Genomic DNA, 21,228 nt, shown 5'->3' with positions numbered 1-21,228 from the left:
TATGTGTGTGCGTGTGTGTGTGTGTGTGTGTGTGTGTGTGTGTGTGTGTGTGTGTGTGTGTGTGTTGTGTATGAAAAAAACAGGTGTCTTTTGACAAATTCATTCCTTGCTTTGGAAGCCTCAAGGTCATTTTTCTCCTCTGTGTTGTGTTCACTCAGCGCAGGTCTCAGAGGAGTCAAAGCTTCTCAGTGAAGCTCTTCCTCCCGCCTTGTTTTTGACAGTGACACGCCTGCTCGGTGTAAGGCATGTGCATGCATCCAGCAAATTCTAGAAGCCGCTCTCCCTTTGCACATGCTGTCAAGAATTATCTTAGGCCAATGTGATAATCACCGTGAAAAGCAATTAAATATCTTTATTAAAGATTTACTTTGATTCCGGAGCCTAGGGTGTAGGTATCAAAGCGACAAGTATAGTTAAGCAACTTTCTATTTTTTCAATTTGTGCTCTAATAATGTCGACACGTTCCAAGTGCTAAAATTAACACCATTAAACACCTCACATTTGCCAGAGTTGTGTTTTTTTCTATTTTTTTTCTTTATTTTTTATTAAATTCAGAGCAGCTAAATGATACAGTGGAATACAAATACTACTTGTCACATGATGCCAAACCCGAATGGGCTGCGTCCACTAAATCAAATTTTGGAGAGAAAGTACTTACCGAGATTTGAGAAATGTTTATGCCCGAGCTATTTATTATTATTTTTTAATGCTAACAGGTTATTGTGCGCTGTAACAGCATGACGGTATGTTTATTTGTAAGCGCACCACAGAGGCCATTCGCTGAGGAAATGACGAGGACAGTTGGCCATTGCAACTCTCCAATAATGTCATTTTATTTGGTTAGTTGTGTAAAATGGAAACGCTCAAAAGTATTCATTTCAAAATATGGGACACGGACTGTGTTACATGTCATCAATACAGTGAATGCATCAACGGTTTGTGGCAGTGAATGGTTTTTGATTTGCTCGTGTGTTTATTTGTTGTTGCGTTTTGCATTGAGTGATGCATCGGTGGATTATTGATTGAGTGGTGAATTGATAGATGGATGGATGAAGGGTGGGGTGAAGAGAGTGAATACATGGCTGTATTGGTGTTTAGTTAGCTTATGAATGGACGTATGCTCGTTAACGTGTGGATGATCAAAGTGGTGAGATGGATGTTGAAAGACTCGCTAGATTATACAATAGCTCAATATATGGGTGTCAGTTTGTTGATGGAGATGTTGAGGTGTCACTGGGTGGGTTGCTGGATGGATAACTAAGTACTTGAAAGCATCTTAGCAAGGTACCGTATTTTCCGCACTATAAGGCGGACCTAAAAGCATTCAATTTTCTCAAAAGCCATCAGTGCACCTTATAATCCGATGCCCCTTTTATATGGATCAATATTCTGATTTATGGATGTAGTATTTTAAATGTTGTGTAAAGTGCTTTGTTACAGCCGCAGTGGTTATGAAAGCTCTTTACAAATAAAGCTGTTTTGTATTGTATTGTATTCCCTTTAGCGGAGTTCTATCTGCATAACGCAATTGCAGACACGATTGTAACTTCTATTCTATGCACCTTATAATGTGGTGCGCCCTATATATGAAAACAGTTTTATAATAGGCCATTCAGTGAAGGTGCGACTTATACTCCGAAGTGCCTTATAGTGCGGAAAATACGGTATAGCTCATCTAAAAATAAGTAACAATATGGAGCCAACTTCTAATGAATACTTTTAAAAAGTGTAAGTCAAAAATTTTTGACTAATTTGTAGCAAACCACACCTGAAAAACAGAGGACAAAAAAAAAATCCAATTCATCCATTGTGTACCGCCGTATGAATTTAATATCTAGATCTTTTGTCCACCTTAAAAAGTGTAAGTCAAAAATTTTTGACTAATTTGGAGCAAACCACACCTGAAAAACAGAGGACAAAAAAATAAATCCAATTCATCCATTGTGTACCGGCGTATGAATTTAATATCTAGATCTTTTGTCCACTGCTAAATGACTTTCCTTTTTGACAGTCTGCATTCGAAAGCTTTTGTGCACAGAAAAAAAAAAAAAAAAGAATAAGCGACTCACGGATGTTGTCGGTTGTCTCCTGCACAGTGTCGGTCTTGAGGAGGTTGTCAGCTAACATAAAAGCGCCGGTCTCCACCGTGTCGAGGAGCAGCGTGGCCGAGTGCAGCTGCTCGTTGGTGGACAGCTCTCTCCACGCTGTCTGGGCTCGCGGCTGCAGCAAATTATTCACCGTCTCCACCATGGCCTGAGGGGCGGCACAAACATCGAAGGAAACGCTTAATAAATGATTCCAACTTGACCAGTTACTGCCAATCCATTAAGAGTGCATGTAACATTAGTGTTCCGTGACAAGAGTAGTCAATAACACAAGACAATGGGAACGTAGCGGCTTCTCATTTATCATGTTGATAAATTATGTTGACAAAAATGTAAAGGACGCAAATGCGGCATTCCCATGCAAACATTGCAAAAGAAAAGCAACATTTAAAAAAGCACATTTTCAAAAATGGGATCCAATCACTTGCTGGGTTTATAACTGTTTTTTTTGTGTTTTTTTTTTTTTTTTTCCCCCCTGGGGTACTGTTGCCTTTCACATATCCATCCATTTTCCGAAATCCTCAGAGGGTCATGGGCGTGCTGGAGCCTATCTCAGCTGTTTTGGGGCTGTGGCGGGATCAACCCCGAAATGGTCGCTGGCCAATCACAGTTGAAAAAAAAAAAAAAAAAAAAAGCATCTCAAGCAAAGCCTTCACCCGGCTGCTATAAGGCCTGCTATCCTGCCATATGTTCATCTGCCACTTGTTGCGACCTCACCACTGTGCCCTTCAGGCTCCAACTTGATTTCTTCAATTCAATCAGATCTTTTTCTGCACAAAGGAACCAGACCAGAGTCGGTTTAGGTCCATTTTGGACCTGACACCCAAAGTTTCGTAAACGCTCAACTGCAGTCCTATTAAGAGGGTTTACTAGTGTGAAAGCCCCACTAAGCATCCTTTATCTATTTGTTCAGAAAATCAAACCCGGCTAATGAGCTGATTGTGGCTTCATGCAGGGGTATCTTTTATGTTCCGAAACAAACACTGCTATTTTTGAATTGGCGCTCTGCTGGACGGTTCAGAGAAGAAATGCTGTATGCGATTGTCTACTGGGTCATATTCAGAGATTCATAGCGGCTTCAAAAGCATTCGTCGAGGAAATGGAAAGAAAGGAGAAGAAATAACCTTTCTGAAACAATACTTGTTTTGTCTCCAGCCCACATTCCTTCAATCTTTTAAGAATTCACATCTCTTCAGTTTCAGACACATTTTAAAAGACTCTGGGAGAGCGAGAGAAATTGAGAAAAGAAAGGGGCGGGCGGCGGAGGGGGAAGAGACACGAAAGGAGTCATGGGAGAGCGATAAAACAGTCCAGTGCTTCCACGGTGACAGGCGCCCTCTGGGAAAAGTAGAAGAGCGAATACAGGTGCTATCATAGGCATACATCGCACCCTCCCATCTGCCTCTCAATTTTTCCTGTATTTCTCACTCTCAACGTGTAAAGCAACCTCTCTGCAAACGTCCTGCCATTGCTCACTTGCGTCTCACTCTTTCGCCGCCTTTCGAGAAGGAAGCAGGGAGGAGAGCAGGTGGTCTTATACAAGCATAAGGGCTCTCTGGTGAGGAATGGCCGAGTTGGGGGAGCGGAGTGAATTATGTCAGTTTATTGGTGATCTGAAAGGGGACCGCAGTGGACACAAAAATAAATGGTACTAAGTTGAGTGAATGCTTGCAACAATCTGATTTGGATTGGCGCCATATGTTCATTTTCATGTGCACCAATGTTCTGCAGATGCTTTACTGATTCAAAAAAAGGAAACTTAAGTTAAAAAGCAACCCCCCCACCACCACCATACCCACTAAATTAAATGGAATTTATATTCCGTATGCATTTAGCTCGTTGTTCTTGATAGAACCAATTTGGTGGAGATGAAAGTCACAACTCCGATACATGTTAAGATGATCGCTAAATTCAATCCAAACGTTTTTTTTTTTTTTCTGTTTATTCATGATGGCAAATAATCCTCGGTATAATCACATTTGAAATCTGGGATGCTAAAATTATAGTGTGATGCTCCGCTCCAGCTAGCAGCTAATTAGCTGTGATGCATGTTGCATGAGTTGAGGGATGGCTGCTTGTAAACCAAACTAATTAAGCCAGTGATTCGGCAAACAAGTAGAAGTTGGACATAATATGAAGCCCACAAATGCGTACGCACGCAAAAACAATAGATTTTTGTTTTTTTTTTCCTGTTTAGTCAACATCAAGCTTCAACAAAGCCTCTGGTAGGCGGCTTTACACATGACAATGAAATATGGAATTTAATTAATATTTATCTTGTCAATCTTGTCACCCACCACAAAAAAACTAAACAAAACAAAACAAAAAGAATGCCATTTATTGTGTTTGTTCTTGAACAGGGCGGACATAAAGTGGGTTGATAATTGCTCATCTATTGCAGGTGACTGACCCTGAGCTTCATAATGAATGCCCAAGGTCAAAAATCTATTTGCAACAAACCATGCTGACTCATATCTCATATCCATGCCTTTGATTCAACCTTTCCAATCATTTCTTTCAATATATCACATCTACTGTATGTGACATATATGGCAACACAAGGACAAAGCAACTGTACTGTACAACACAACGCAGACAAAACATTTCAAGAGGTGTGACAGGGCACTTCGGCAACGTAATATCACTGTGAAGATAACGATACATTTTTCCATTATTTCTTGGATTGTGTTATAATATTCAATTCCTATTACTGCTCCTTGAATACCGTTAAAATGTTTCCATTAAAACAAATAATTTTAAATACAGTGATTTGATGATTGAACGGTTAAAAAAAACAATCATTATGAGTTGCAAGCCGAAAATCTAGCTTGCTGTTTGTCAAAATGATTGAAATGCCTTGACCTGAAGTCAGCAGAATTTCCCACAAAATTGTACAAGGGGGATTCATCCTGATTATTACAAATGATCTTCATCAAAGTTCTTCATCCACCACAGAGAATTTCTTCTACGCAGAACAAAGGTCACAGTTTTACCGGGAACACGTTTGCATTGTGTGTAGCAACAATGGTTTCTTCATCCACTCGGCTGATTGGGGCGCATTGGGCTTGTGCACAATTTTCTGGCTGTTGTGAAATGATGCATAGCACGCAGTATTTAGATAAGAATAAGTTACAGTGGTTTTTTTTTGCTTTCTTTTACATATTGGGAATTACATCTGATAGCAAACAAAAATGACATGAGCTGAGGAACAGAGTGTGGGTGCCCTTTTGTTTAATATGCAAGTTTACAAATGGATGAGATGTGGTTGTGTACGTGTGTGTGGACCCTTGTGTGTGTGTGTGTGTGTGTGTGTGTGTGTGTGTGTGTGTGTGTGTGTGTGTGTGTGTGTACGAGCGCACGCGTGGGGGGCTTTGAGACGAGAGGCCTTGCAGTGCATCATTCTGCTCCACTTGCTGAGACTATTCTCAGTGCAGGCTCTGTTTTCCATTCCCTCATGCTGTACTTTGATGTGTTTCGGATAACCACCAACTGACACCCACCCTCCCATCTAACTCTCATTAAACTTCTCAAAGCTTTTCATTGAACTTTTGATTATCTTGCATTTTCTATTCCATATAATTTTTTTTTTCATTGAAATGTAATTCTCCGGTGCCGAGATTACATCTGCAGAGGAGAACCAGTATCTGAGGAAAAAAAAAGAAAAAGGTTTGTGATTTCCTTGAGGTCCAAACAGCTCCACATCATAAAAGTTGATATATATGTGTGTGTGTGTGTGTGTGTGTGTGTGTGTGTGTGTGTGTGTGTGTGTGTGTGTGTGTGTGTGTGTGTGTGTGTCTGTGCGCCTTAAAGCACAGATGCCTTTGGTGACATCTACACAAATCTGACGTCTCAACATCTAAAATTATGGCCATTTTTTAGGGGTTATTCACTCTGCAGAATCAGATCAGGGTGTTCATTTGTGCACTTGTGTATGCACATAACAAAGATGTGCATGTACACACGCACACACACACACACACACACACACACACACACACACACACACACACACACACCAGTAAATGGGGCAGAAGTGAAATCCTTTGAAGCGTTGGGGTAATCCAGCGTAAACAAGAGCGGCAAGACAGACGAGAGGCGGCCTGTTCTACTTCTCGCAGCTACGCGAGGGCCACGCGCGCACACGCATGGGCGCTCGTGCATGGACGGCCAGTGTGTACGCTGGCGCACGGCAAGGCACACTCCTAAACTGACAGCATTCGGATGTAAAAGTCGAGAAAAAAAAAATCCTTTTCTTTCTCGCTTGACTGCGCTTAAAGAAAGTGCATGATTTTGAGAATGTTTTCATCCGAGAAGCAGGCTTTTCTGTCATTTGTTGTTGGACTTCTCTTCTGTCCTTCCTGACAGAACGAGTTTAGAGCTAAATCGGGCTTTACATTCACAGCGTGTCATATTCTGACCCGCCATCCATAAATAGAGGGCATATTTGACATTGTCATTGAACAACGCTGTCTCCATACTGCCCGTTTTGCTTTTTTGTCTGATCGAATCCATTTCTGTTTCTGCAGGCAGGGAGCGACACGCGAACTGATTGGTGCATGAGCTAATCCTTGAAAATTCTGACAATCGCATGGAATTGATTGTTGATTCATCACATCTTGGCTGCAACCAGCAGAGGTGATGTTGACTCAGCCTCAACTAATTCAAATCCATATCACCATCGGCTTTTGCGATGGCAAAAACATTGCCCCCCCCCCCCCGAAAAAAAATAAAATAAAAAGCTGCAACTGACCTAATCCACGCGTTTGACGGCCTGCTCACTCAGCTTTCTAAATGAACTATGAGACAGCTGCAATATATCCAGAATGCCGCTGCTCGAGTCCTGACAAGGAACAGGGAAGGGAACCTTTTGCTAAGGCCGCTGATCCGGCTTCCTGTTGCTCGGAGAACGGATTTCAAAACAGCGCTGCTGTGCGTCTTCATGTCATGTTCGAGTCATAGATACCTCCTTGGGAATTTGTAATTACTGTTGCTTCTTACTCTCACACACCTCCATCAAGTTGTGCGCCCTCAAAAAATAATCAACAATCAATCTTTTGATTGCAAATTTTTCCCGTGGGCCTTCAAAGAAGAGTAGTAAAATGCCCGTTGTATTTCTGTTTAATTTCTATCACGCATGCTCTCCATCACTCTTTCTCACTCTCTCACTCGCTCACTCAGTGTACCTTGCACACGCTACCTCCCTCCATCAACCAGCCTGCAGTATCAAAGCCTCTTCAAATAACCAACTTCATCATGAATAAATTGCCAATTTAGTGTACATGAAACGAGTCCCCTGTTCCCCCAAACGGACTGTATGTGTGTGTGCGTGTGTGTGTGTGTGTGTGTGTGTGAGAGAGAGAGAGAGAGAGAGAGAGAGAGAGAGAGAGAGAGCGAGAGAGAGAGAGAGAGAGAGAGAGCGAGAGAGAGAGAGAGAGAGAGAGAGCGAGAGAGAGAGAGAGAGAGAGAGAGCGAGAGAGAGAGAGAGAGAGAGAGAGCGAGAGAGAGAGAGAGAGAGAGAGAGCGAGAGAGAGAGAGAGAGAGAGAGAGCGAGAGAGAGAGAGAGAGAGAGAGAGCGAGAGAGAGAGAGAGAGAGAGAGAGCGAGAGAGAGAGAGAGAGAGAGAGAGCGAGAGAGAGAGAGAGAGAGAGAGAGAAAGAGAGGGAAGAGAATTCAATTATTTTTCATCTCTATTAAGAACCCAAACCTCCTGCACGCTCTCCTCACTTGACAATTAGTGCTGCAGATAATTAACGAGGAGAGGGCAGCAACACACCACATCCCTAATCACGCACATTTCTATCTGGCAGAGTAGGGGACTGCTGCTATAATTTTGTTTTGCATTACAGGGGCTAATTATATAATCGATCACTTCCACCACCCCCAACCCCCCATCAACGCGGAAGGCGTGTGTGATATAATGTTCTGAAACCGGAAGGAGATGTCTGAAGGTGCAGAGCCGATGTACGGGCGACGTAAAACATCGAAGGGAATGCATCAAAAAACGGCACGCCGCTGTGATGTGACAGTGTGAGATCATCGGGGAGTTTGTATTTATACATTGGTGACGTGCGTGTCGCGTGTGTGTCAGCATACATATAGTTACAAGCCGTGGACTATGATGTGACATTGCTGACTGGTGCTGACGTGGATAGTTTTTGCAAAAGGGGGGGAGGTTGGGAAAAACAGCCTGCATCAGGAGAAAAAGAGCTAGCCCATCAAGGGTGTGTATGAATGCGTGCGTGAGAGCAAAGAGAGCAAAAATGAGACGCTGCAGGCTGTCTCCGGCACACAGACGAGGTAGGTGCTGCAGTGCCTTGTCTTTGTGTTATTACCTCTTCCAATGAAGTTCAAATTCTAAAGTGCCGTTCTGGTTTCTTTGTTTTGTGAAGAGGATTACACACAAGTTAATTCGCCAATTTCCACTCTACTTTCTTGGTGGTTATCGATTGGCTCTTTCATCGGCACGGTACCAGCGTAGCCTGGATGTACTTGTCTCGCTTCGCTTCCCATTGGAGTGGTCGGTGTACCACTTCAGAATATGTTCAAACTGTTTTGCTGAAATCAGTCAAGACGAGAGTCACAACAACAACAACGGCTTCAGGAAAAGAAAACCCCGCTCAGCCAAGATTGAGACGTACCAATCACAAAAACGGAGGAGAATGACGGTCTCCTACATTAACTTCTGTGAAAAATTTCAAACGAAACTAAGGGCTAACAAAGAATTTGTGTGTTGGATTATTGTTCAGTGACATGTCAGTGTGTGTTTATACAACATTTGTGTGTGAAAATTCAAATAATGATAACCTCCTGTTAGCATGTCAGCGGGACTTTACATGACTTTAATGTGAGCATAAGCTAAGTTTTAAAAAAAAAACGAAGCATGTTTTGAATTTAAGTATACAATGTGTGTAATTATTTTGAATGATTGTTTGCAGTTACTCCAACTGCGTGTCATTGAACCTCTTATAGCATGTTCACAGATGGCAGAATCATATATGCTACACGCTTGCTACGCAAGCAACAGACTGTACTCAGGTTGCTTACACAATGTCGGGAACTTGTAAGCGCACCACACTGTTCTGAATATTATTCCTTAAACGTCACTTAAAAAGTTCTAAAGCTCAAGAGAAGCCAAAATCAAAATCACGATTTATATTTCGATTAATTGCCCAGCCCTAAAATGAGCGACAAGCGGTGATTGACGTTACGCATATGGCAGCGCTTAGATCATACCTGAAATTGACAGCTGCGTCAGTTGTGACTAGAGCTGCGGTGACCCACATATAGCATTTAATAGAAAATATGAAAGCATATGAAGAGTTCAAAGGCAAAAGTTAATACTGCACCGTTTAGACAACAATAGAGCCATGCGTGCTACACCTTATTTGCTCGGAAATTGTTTCAGGGAGCCGAGCCAAAAGAACAGGTTCTTTTTTGGGGAAAATTTCCCATCTCTCCACGGGTGGAATCGCTTTCAGTGATCAGGTCCACAAATTCAGTGAGACCATTTTCGCTGATGTCGGCTGCAAATTCAAAATCAAGTGCAAGTGCAACATGATCTTGAGGAGAGGAGCAACAAAGAAGATCACAGACTCAATGCAATCCATGTGACAAAATTTAAACTGAATTAATTCCATAAAATACTTCAATAAAAATTGGAATTTTCCAAAATGAGCCTCTTTCTTCCTAGATTTACATTATTTTACACTGCCCTAAATTTTTATCTTTGACCTGGAACCACAAACACACACAAAAAAAAGTTTACTCAATTCATAAAAAGATGAAGATGGCTGATTTCGTATCGCAATGTTATTTTTTCCATCTCTGGTTAAGGTCTGCACTTGACTAAAAGCCATTTTAGTTCAGAGCAGTGTTTACTAACGCAAATAAAAAACAAGTTTCAGAGATGTGACATTGTGCGTTCAAGGTTGCAACATGAACCACGATCCACAGAGCGAAGAGGACAAAGAAGCCATGAACACTGAGCCAACAAGACACACGTTGGATATGATTTTAAAGGAACAAGACCATGATCAAGAACCGGTGTGCAACAAACTATCCATCATTCCACTTCACTTTCTCTGATGCAGCAGTGGCAGCGGAGACATTTCAATGAATGGAGATGGATAGCGAGTCATTTTGCTTCCAGGGCAGGCCGCTTACAACCCAGCACACGGTCTTGCAAAATAGATGAGCTACTATTGATATTGATCATGGTCTCTTATCTGTACTGCTTATTGCAAATGATAGAAAGAAAATGGAAATGAAAACAAAAGAAGCAAACCCTTTGAGGAGATGAAAATATGGTCGGCCAACACCTGCGGATTCAGGTGATTGATGCTGAGGATTTGTTATAATTACGGTGGAGGATAGAGTTAAATGACCCTCCTCCTCAAAGGGTTTCAATTCCAATTCTAAAATAGCCGCTGCAGCCTACTACGTATCAACATAGCGCATCGCAAATGTGTGATATCACACGCAGGCTTTCTTGATAAATTACATGCGGACGTGAAAGTGAAAAACACACATACGCACGCGCACACACACAAAAAGCAGGGTGTGGCAAAGCAATCAACGGATACCGGGAAGCGGAAATACCTGTGTGAAAAACCTGCAGGACCTCTCTCTCTTCTGAAGCTGTAAATTCAAACAATTCAACTGTTAGTGATGTAACACCTCCATCTCACACACGCACCTGGCCTAGGGTGAGCACAAACACACACACACACACACACACACACACACACACACACACACACACACACACACACGCACACACACTTGCACAAACTATGTCATTAACATCACTCAAATAGACTCTGGGGACTGGAAATAGATCTTTATTCTTCTTACTCACCTTTGTTTTCAATGTATCTCCCAAATACCCTCATTTCTCTTATTCTTATTTGTTTGCCAACTGTCACTGTGTGTGACCTCAATCTTCGAGACAAGGCATGTAAAAAAATATAGCGTCTCTTTCCGATTGAAACTGTCAGTCATATTTTGGTTTCAGAACTTTTTACAGCAACGTGGTTCATGAAGACGCACAAGATTTTGGTCAAGACACTTTGATCTGTGTATTTAAAGCCATAAGTTGGCCATGCAAATTCAATGTTTCGATATGCTGAAGCAAACACTGACTAGAACGTTCTTAATGATATTTAAATCCGGAATGCTTTAATGATATCAAAAAGTCATCAGCAGTGAATGGGCATTTTCCTTTGGTGATGTACGACGCTTTCAATTTTTTTCACAAGCGCAGATTCTTCCATTCATTTTCTGCATCTCCCGTTGAGGCTTTTATGGCTTTTTATTGTAATCCACTCAAACAAGAATGGTCATCATTTTAACGTGCGGTGATTTAATTATGTATTTGGGTCATTAATGAGTTCAGGAGCACCGCTTTTCCTCTTACAGTGAGCAATACTTCTCTGTAAATTCTACCTCTCACTAGCCATTTGATCAACAGTAAAGCACATATTAATGGATTCCACTTGGGCAAAAGCTTTGACGTGTTCATTTCAAATCAGTGAAGAGAAAGGGCACAGGTTGCAGTGAGACAGAAAGGCAAATTGGGAGAGTGTAAATAGGTGCAGGTCCAATGACTCAGAAAGTCGTTTAAAAAAAAAAAAAAGAAAGAAAAAAAAAGAAAAAGAAATAGTGAGTATATAAGAGTTGGCAGCAGCTGTCAGTCTCGCTCCCAAAGTCGGCCTATCACTGTTGACCTCAGCAAAGACAATCAAGGAACAGTCTCCCATTAAATGAGTCAGCCAGTCAATTAGGCAGCCAAGGCAGCCAGTCAGCGAGTCCCCAATGACTTGGCTCACTTTAATGAATGCCTACATGAACAAACTACAGAACTAAATTCTTCCTTGTTCACCGCCGATAAAACAGATCCTCTGCATACTCAGGATTGAGTTTCCACCGATGCAATTTCACAGTGACTGCAATTTTTTTTTCTGGTCTATAGTATGCTTCTTAATGCAGCTGCAAAAAAAATAAAAAATCAACTCCATTTTAAAATTATTGAGTAACAGACACAAGCGCTAACATATTTTTCGCACTATAAGGAGCACCTAAAAGCATTCAATTTCTTCAACAGTGCACGTTTTATATAAATCAATATTCAGATTTCTTGTACATAGAATTTTAAATATTCTGGAAAGGGCTTTGTTACAGCTGCATCCTGTTGTGAAAGTGCTATATAAATTAAGCTGTATTGTATTGTATTCCCTTTAGCATAGGTCCAGCTAGTGGATGCATAACGCAATCGCAGCCACTATTGCAGCTTCTATTCGATGCACTTTATAATGTGGTGCACCCGATATATGAAAACAGTTTTAAAATAGGCCATTCATTGAAGATGCGCCTTATACTCCGAAAATACGGTAATTGTAATTGTAACGGTGGCTTTTAAATAGAGGTCCTGATTTGGGTTGAAAGTGCAGTTTGGACTAATTTCAAGGAAAAATAATACCAGAGGCTGGCATCTGAAAATATTGTAAAATTTAGGATCATGTGTTTCTTTCAAATGTTTAGTTTGGAATGCTATTTTATTTCATGTTTCCACACATCCCCCGACAATGCAGTACCTTTGTGAGGCTGCGGGCAGCGCTGTCCTTGCCCCCGGGGGTGAGGTTCCTGAGCTGCACGTCGAGCAGCTCCACCAGCTGGGCCATAGCCCGCACCGTGGAAGGCACGTCGCCAGGACGCAGGAGCCCTTTGGTCTGCTCTGCCAGCTCCCTGGCCACGATGGCTGCCGTCTCGCCCGATCGGAGCTGGATGCAAACACAGGAATATAAGGGGGGAGGGAGGGGGTGATAGGCAATGATGGATGTAGTTGCGGACGACATAATGGGAGATGGAGCAAGGAGAAAAAGTTGCAGGGAAAGTTGAGAGCAAAGTGGAAGATAGGGACATGCAGGAGTGGAAAAGTGAAAGAGGGTTTCGTAGAATAGATGTAATTACAACAATTCTGCATTATTCATGGCATACAGTCTATAGTGGACAGTATTTGCATTTCAGTCATGATAAACAATTACATACAAGGGAACCCGATAGGCAAAAGATGTTTAGATATATGTAGTTATTAACATTTAATGCCATTTTTTTTCTGTCTGCTTCAGATGTCTTACTCTGTAAGCGGTCTTGGAATCTGTCACGTCTCAGGCCAAACACGAGTGACGTCCATGTGCCGGTATGATGCTCTCCATTTTAACCACAAACGTTGGGTTTATTGTAAATGGTAAGATAAATATTCACTGACAAGCTTCTGCCTGCAAGCATCAACATGGCACGAGTGATCCAACTGTTATCCACCTTTGCTTTCACAAACGCAAAATAAAAAAGTTTCTGGGAACTGCCATCACTTGATTATTCAAGACCCAAAGGCCCTATACAAATTGTGTTTTACCAACAGAACCTAACAGTATTTATAATTCGACATTGGATGAAATAAATAAGTTACATTGCATAATGTCGGTCAAACATCTCAATTAACATTCTTTATGGCCAAGTATCAAAATAAGTTGTTGATCGTAACTAGTCTATAGCCACTGTTAATAGTAAAATGAGGTATTGCGTCAAATGCCGGCATCGCTCTTGACAGCCAATTCTTCAACCCCATAGTTTGGTATAACTTAAAATACATATTTCACATTCTAATTATCATCCAAGTTATGAGGACCGCTTTTCGAGGTTGCTCTGGAGAGCTCTCTCCTTCTACTTGCCAACAGAAAGCTGCTTGCGACATTGTCACAACAATGTCTAGTCTACATGCAAATACAACCGAGTGGCTGTGAACAAAATTAGCATATAATCACGGCATCTTGATTGGATGCATCATTGCTGCAACCGGCTAATGTTTAATGTTCATAGTTTACCGACAAAGTCAATGATCGGAGAAGCAGTGTTTGGACGGTGCAAAGTAATAGCTTACCTTTCCGAACAACATTTTCTCATCGTGTTTAGCCGCTAGCATTTTTCATCTCACAGTATTCACACAATATTGGCATCTCGGAGAGCAAAACATCAACACGAATGGTGTCCTTTCTGCAAAACCTGGATTTAGCTGTCCTCCCCAACAGCGATCTACAATCTCTTCTGTTTCTAGTTGTTAGGTTGACAAATGGAAATGGATACACGCGGGATCAATCACTTCCCGTGGTCATTGTAGATCCATGCTTTGGAAATGACACTCTGGGAAACTATCATACGACAAATCCGAACAAGGGCGGGCAAAATATATAAAGAAATAAAAAAATAAAAATACACACTTACTTTCTGCATGATGTGGTTGACCCAAGGAGACGTGCAGTTGCTGAGGTCAGGGCCTTTAGGATCCCAGTAGCCCAAATGGGCCATGCACATGTATGTCGCCACACCTGCAAGAGCAGCAAAACTAATAAGGTGAGACAGCTCTGACATTCACTGTAAGACTTGAACGCCTCATGCGGTACCCACAGGGAAACACGAGGGAGGTCTTTGTCATGTAAGCAAATTAACATGAACAATGTACCCCATCGAGGTACACTACATGCGTGCTGTGATGAATAGACGTAGAGTATAACCTACATGATTAAACACTTCACTTATATGTTCAACACCTGTCAAAACATTTAGTCTTGACCTCCAAGACGAGTTACACTGTTACATCTTGATCATTTGAACCTTCTCCCAAAAGGGCGTAAATATCCTCATTAGTCTTCATCGGGAGCAGACACTTTGAACATAAAAATTTCACACAGTGACATCATCCACCGATGTTCCTTACCGAGTGTCCCAACTGGGCATGGTTGCTTGGCAAGTTGACCTTGCTGGGTACGGGGCCAGGAAATATCAGCCGTAACTCGAGGACTACAGAAGTCCTGGGGAGGCAAAGCCGGGGGCTGTGGTGCAGCCGGGGGGACCTGCACGGGCGGGTAGCGTTCCGCGGCTTTACGGTTGGTGTCTGGGATTTGATTGGTGTCGGATGACGAACCGCCGGCCGGATTCATGACAGGCTGGCGGACAGTTGTGGTGGTTCGGTAACGCTGTCCCGGTGAAGTCGTGAGGACAGGACGCGGGGTGGTGAAGTAGGGGGGAGCGCGAGTGGTGGTAGAACGACTGGTTGAGGATGAGGAGCCCCCTCCGACTGCACTCCCTCCTCCTCTGTTAGGAGGGATCATGGGCGGGCGGAAGTCTATGTAAGAAGAAAGGCAAAAGTTCAGAACAAATTAACAAAGTTAACCGGGCTATCATAAAATCCACAACCTATTTCAATCATCTAATGAATGGAACACTTTTGCTCAATGTCTAAGTCACAAAAATGAAAGGAGTAACAAAATTATGGATGGACAAAATGTCCTTGATCCACAACTGTTTTTTTTTTTTTGTTTTTTTTTGGTCCTTTATTTAATATATAACCATTTCCGATCCGCTTTATCCTCACAAGGGTCGCGGGGGGACGGGGGTGGGGTGCAATCGCAGGGCACACAGAGACAAACAACCATCTGCGCTCACACTCACACCTAGGGACAATTTAGAGTGTTCAATCGGCCTACCATGCATGTATTTGGAATGTGGGAGGAAACCGGAGGACCCGCAGAAAACCCACGCAAGCACGGGGAGACCATGCAAATTCCACACAGGAAGGCCGGAGCTGGGATTGAACCCACGACCTCTGCATTTTATATAAAAAGATCTTCATTATTCACACTGAGCTCAGAAATGGAAGGACTGAAAAGAATGGAAAGAGTGTTTGATGCGAAGCGTCTCCGAAAGTGCACATACTATAGTCTCATTCTATCTCTGAACTTGCAGCTGCAGCTCTGCATTGTGCTGATCAATATTGCATTACAGAGTGTTAGATAAAGGGAAATATTTACACATCGCCTTCATAGAGGTCAAGGCAAAGCCTCACCTTACATCTTTCATTAAAAAGGCTTTGAAACAAAATCCTTTAGTGAGATCTTGGGAGGGTAGCTGTAATTTTTTATTTCATAATCAGAATCATCCTTATTGGTCAAGTATGTAAAACACCAAAGGAATTTGTTTCTGGTCGGATGAACCACATTAGAATTTTGAAATTTGAATGATGCAAAAAGTCCTTCTACATTTTAAAGCAGTTCTTGCCAAATAGTGTGCCCACTATTTGGGGAGAGGGTGAAATGAGATCCTACGGTGGGGTGGCATGTCTGACATGTTTTGTTTTGTTTTGTTTCCGTACTAGGTACGGTAAGTATAATTGCACGACTACTACTACACAGACAGTGGCGCTCTCATTGTCAGCGTTTATGCATAGAGTGCAGAGTTCGGGATGTCCCACGACTCATCACTGCGTGTACTTGTTTATGCAGCCATGATGCAAGGATAGTAGCGGTGGCAGATGAAGGATTTACAATGGAGAGCAGTGATAAAATTCGCGTTTATCAGTCAACATTCAGTCCAAGTGAATTCACATTTCACTTTGATAAAAAGGACATTATGATACATGTGCAAGCCAGACAGGGTGCCAGGAGTCCTTTTTACAACTAATGTGATGGGAGATGGAGAGAACTACAATGGTGAGTCCAATCGATCACCCCACTTTGAATGGCTCTGCACTGCAAAACATGCACATTTTAGTAACCGATTCGGACTTCCTTATTTTTGATTTAAAAAAAAAATCGGCATAAATTGTTTCATTCATTTTTGTTTTGTATGTTAAAGTATTTTAAATATTGTACTCATGAGTTAAATTAATGTTCCTGATCAATGTGTATTTATTAATTGATTTTACATTTTATTTTTCACATAGTTCAATTAGGCGGTCCAAAAAATGTTTAAAGTTTAAAAAGGGATTTGATATTTGTTTGAATTGCACATTGGTGCACTTAAATTTTTTTGTTACAAACTGAAAAATCTATCGAGAAGCAAAAGAGAGTGCGCTACTTGGCTGCAACCAGCAGAGGCGCTCTTTTCTGAAATGCAACTAGTTTACAGAGGATGGGGATTTCTTTTTTACCCCCCACCCTCCAAAAAAAACAACTCTTGATAAACTACAAAAATGACTTATGGGAGTTGGACGGGAGTCAAATACCCATCCTTTGATTGGACCACAAAACAACAACAAAACCGACTAGACAAAAAGTACACACACCCTTCTCCATCTCTCCCCTGGTGCCTCGGTATGAGATTGCTTGTCATGTTTACTGTTGTAATGAGAGTCGGCTAAATGAGCTTTTTTCGAAAGAAATCTGTGTGAGGTCATGGCGTCACCTTCTTTTCACGGCGATGCTTGTTACCATTGATTTAACGATATCTGCACAGTCCTTTGGGTGTGAATAAAAGAGTCAGTGGAATGAGAAAAATATCTTTGTGGGTGCAATGAGTGGGTGTCTATATTATTCATTGTGACCAAAAGTTGACCCTTCCCGTGGACTTTAATGAAAACCACCTTGCTTCTGTGCTTTTTCCTCGCCCGCCTCCTTGACTGACAGCCGTGAAACATCCCACTGTACATTCTGTACGTTCACTCTCTCCATAACTTAATGGAGTGTTTCTCAACCTAAACAGAGCTGCTCCCTTTTACTGAATTATTGCTGGCCCTGCCTTATGCATTCTCCACGGAACATTGCCATCAATCATGTGTGTCAGCAGTGGCCTAGGGACGAGCTGTCAGTCAGTCTGTGTGTGTGTGTGTGTGTGTCTGCGTGTGTGTGTGTGTGTGTGTGTGTGTGTGTGTGCTCTTGACAAAAAAAGTGTGTGTGTGTGTGTGTGTGCTCTTGACAAAAAAAGTGTGTGTGTGTGTGTGTGTTGGGTGTTGTGTGGTGTGTGTGGGTGTGTGTGTGTGTGTGTGTGTGTGTGTGTGTGTGTGTGTGTGTGTGCGTGTGTGTGTGTGTGTGTCTGAGGTTGATGTCTGCTGTCATTTGAGTACAAGGCTGAAAACACGGCTGGCAGCGAGAGTTGAGGCAACATAAAAGCCTGCGAGCATCATAGGCGAGGGGCCACAGCATCTCTGTCTTTTCTTTTCCTCTGCTGCTCTCTTGACATTTTCCACCTGACATTTTCTGACTTGATTGCTCACTCGCAACTTTGGCGTTCACACTTTTATTCTCCCTATTCTGATTTCTATTTGCAAAAAATACACTCTTATTTGATCCCATTTGTCCCTTTTCCACATCTTTTTTTGGGGCAAATCATGCCATGAATTAATCATCACTGTCACTCAAGCTACTTTTAAAGAAATTGCAGGGAAGTACTGGAATACGACATAACAGCAGCATGAAGGTTTTATAAAGAAAAGGGGCATGTTTGTAGTTGTTGGGACCGCCATGTCATGCACTTATGCCTTAACTACATGTCATGAGGACACCTAAAATGAAAAATGTCCTCTGTAGGCACTTTGCTTTGTCAATAATGCTATCCAAGCTGTTAGCTTGCTTTGCTGTGTGTTACACATTACGTTGAAAATATCAGCATGACGTTTTATCCGTCACAATAGCTGCCTCTCAGGCTGGACAATTAATCTAAATTTCATTGTGATTCTGATTTTATCCTTTCACCGTGTTGCCTGTGCAGCAAGCATGTGATACATGTGTGATTCTGCCACTCCCTGAGCATGCTTTAAGCTGTTTAATGACACTTGCACGGTAAAACAAAACACATGACAAAAGAATTACACACATTGCGTATTTAAATACAAGACATGCTTTGTTTTAAAAACATCGCCATTGCTGATGCTAAAGTCAATGTAAAATCCCATTGGCATGCTAACGGTAATTAGCCATAGCCATTCAGAAGTGTTTTTCCTTCAAGTAACAAATATCCACACAGAAACTGTGTATGAAGACATCCAGATAGGTTATACTCAAAGGCACATGAAAAGAGTTTATATTATTCGAGCCCAATCGCAAGTTCTATCCCCGTTATCTGAATCTGAGTTTGTATTTCATGCATGCGCAGAACCAGACTGCCCCTTGAAGGCCAATGCACACATAGCAGGAAGAGCTGGTATTTATTATTTATTTCTTGTTATTTACTTATTTATTTAATTGCTATTATGTCAGTATATTCTTATTTTACTTTGTTACTCATTTATGTTGTATTTGTTATTTCAAGTTTTATTCCGAATAAAACTTGATTCAAGGAATTGTTATTGTCAGACTAACACACATTTCCACATGAGACGGCAAGAAACACGATACTCGAAAACCCAGGTTAGCACTATAAGAATCGTGAAATGGAAAACAGAATCATAACATCAAATAAATAAATAAATACAATAAGGAGATAAAGGAGATGCTTATTCGGTGTTCAAATGCGTGCAAGGATGAACGGCGGCAAAATGATCAATTTTTGAGGCTTCAAGTATTTTTATCCAACTCTATCTAATGTAAACATCAATACAAAAACAAAACCGTTTTTTTTTTTTGTTCCATATCAAAACACCCCCAGTGTAGACAGTCATGTCATGGAGCGATAGAGAAAGAGGGGGGGGGGGGAATCAGTCTACATGGTGTCACCCCTCTGGGTCATTCCATGGTTGATTACATGGTCCACTATTGTAGCTCTGATGTCATCAGTAATTCTATCTCTCCTTCTCCTTCCTCCTTCACCTTCTTGCCCGCATCCTCCTCGTCCCCCTCTTGCTTTTTCAGTCCACGTCTTCTTCCTTGGCCCTCCTCTAATTTTCATTCTTCTCACTCTTCCTGCTCCCTCCATTGTTGTCCACGTCCAGCTTACAAAATGAACTAATTACAGTGTCTAAAACAGTTTTCTCCTGCGACAGTGTGGTGGAATAGTGTAAATATTCAGCATAAATGCGTATAGTTTTGCAAGGAGTGTGTTGATCGTTTTTAAGTTGAGGGTAAAGGAGTGAGTGGGGTGTTAACAACGTTACAAACTCGGTACAAAGCAGTGTTTGTGCGTTTAGTTTTGCAAAGTCCTAGAGTGGTTTCGCAATAGATCTTAGTAGTTTTAGAACTTGTGTTACAAGAATCACTGTTAGAGTTTAATCATTCAGCAAAAAAAAAAAAAAGTAATACCACGAGATTTCTTCATATCACATAGATTAATAGTTCTTCACATGCCCGGCAAGAATGAAATTAATTAAACTTAAGAGACTCTGACAGCTGAGTAAAATGATGTGAAAGGATCAGAATCTTCAAATGGTCCGCTAATTATTTTTGATGAGATTGTTTTTATCGACTATTAAGCTGCAGCAAACACTTTCAAGGAAAGTTGAAAGCTCGGAAGCGATGTTCATCTATTGCCTCGGGCTATTTGCTCCAGAATGACAATACCAAACTTTGTTTCGAAGCCAATACAACAGCAAGATATCATGATAATAAATCACCATACATTATCCACACGTTCAACATCAGAACTTAAGTTTTAGGTGCAATACTACATTTGTTCTCTACATGTAAACTATCCTTGATAGCACTGGACAGCAACTCTGGGCCTTGATCATTGAAACTGACAAGAAAATCATCAACCTTACTGGGTTTTTTTTAGTTGTGGGAGAAAACAAGCATGCAAACTACACACAAAGGCTCCAAGTCTGGTCCCGAGAGCCAATAATGTCAGCAGCAACAGGAAAACAAGTTAGACGCATTTTGAACAAGTGGTTCAGGTCAGTTCGCGATGGTAGACTTGACACCTCACCAAAGGGCTAAAAGTTATCCTGGAAAAAAAAACAAACCAAAAAAAACAATAAAAAACAAAAACAAAACAAGTGGTTCAGGTCAGTTCGCGATGGTAGACTTGTCACCTCACCAAAGGGCTAAAAGTCATCCTGGAAAAAAACAAACCAAAAAAACAAAAACAATAACATGCCATCCTCCAACAAGTAGACAGACATGATGTTGGTGTGTGTGTGTAGTATCTTTGAGACGTGAAGTTTGGCCATACACCTATAAGACTGCATATATCTGCCCGCATGCACTCCGCTAGCCTGGAGTCCGATTGTTGACTTCTCACTCGATAAACAAAGGACCTGTAAATCGTCAACACCAAACCGTTGAAGGGGTGGAAGAAAGAGCAAGAGAGAAGATAAACAAGCCCGGTGGGATTCCCACATGGTCAGGAAAAGACAGGCAGAAAGACAGGAAGTAGGTTAAAAAAAAAGGGGGGGGGGGGCCTTTGGGAAGGGGGGCCAGGGG

At 41.7% G+C, this 21,228-nt stretch overlaps 1 protein-coding gene across 10 annotated transcripts in view; it reads right to left on the bottom strand.

Annotated features, from left to right (window-relative positions):
- adgrl3.1 (adhesion G protein-coupled receptor L3.1) overlaps positions 1-21,228 on the bottom strand; it is a 153,809-nt gene that overhangs the window by 40,077 nt on the left and 92,504 nt on the right. For 8 of the 10 annotated variants that reach the window (XM_019862336.1, XM_019862333.1, XM_019862334.1 and 5 more), the window contains 5 exons: positions 14,877-15,284; positions 14,384-14,487; positions 12,697-12,882; positions 10,703-10,741; positions 2,070-2,253 (listed from right to left, as the gene is read on the bottom strand). In XM_019862336.1, coding sequence (XP_019717895.1) covers positions 2,070-2,253; positions 10,703-10,741; positions 12,697-12,882; positions 14,384-14,487; positions 14,877-15,284 — 921 coding nt within the window. The remainder of the gene's footprint in view (positions 1-2,069; positions 2,254-10,702; positions 10,742-12,696; positions 12,883-14,383; positions 14,488-14,876; positions 15,285-21,228) is intronic. The other 2 variants (XM_019862335.1, XM_019862343.1) reach the window with 1 other exon arrangement.

The sequence above is a fragment of the Hippocampus comes genome, unplaced genomic scaffold, assembly GCF_001891065.2.
Source record: "Hippocampus comes isolate QL1 unplaced genomic scaffold, H_comes_QL1_v1.1 scaffold7, whole genome shotgun sequence".
Classification (NCBI taxonomy): Eukaryota; Metazoa; Chordata; class Actinopteri; order Syngnathiformes; family Syngnathidae; genus Hippocampus; species Hippocampus comes.
Note: the sequence above shows the minus strand (reverse complement) of the source record. Positions and strands in the feature narration are given on the sequence as shown.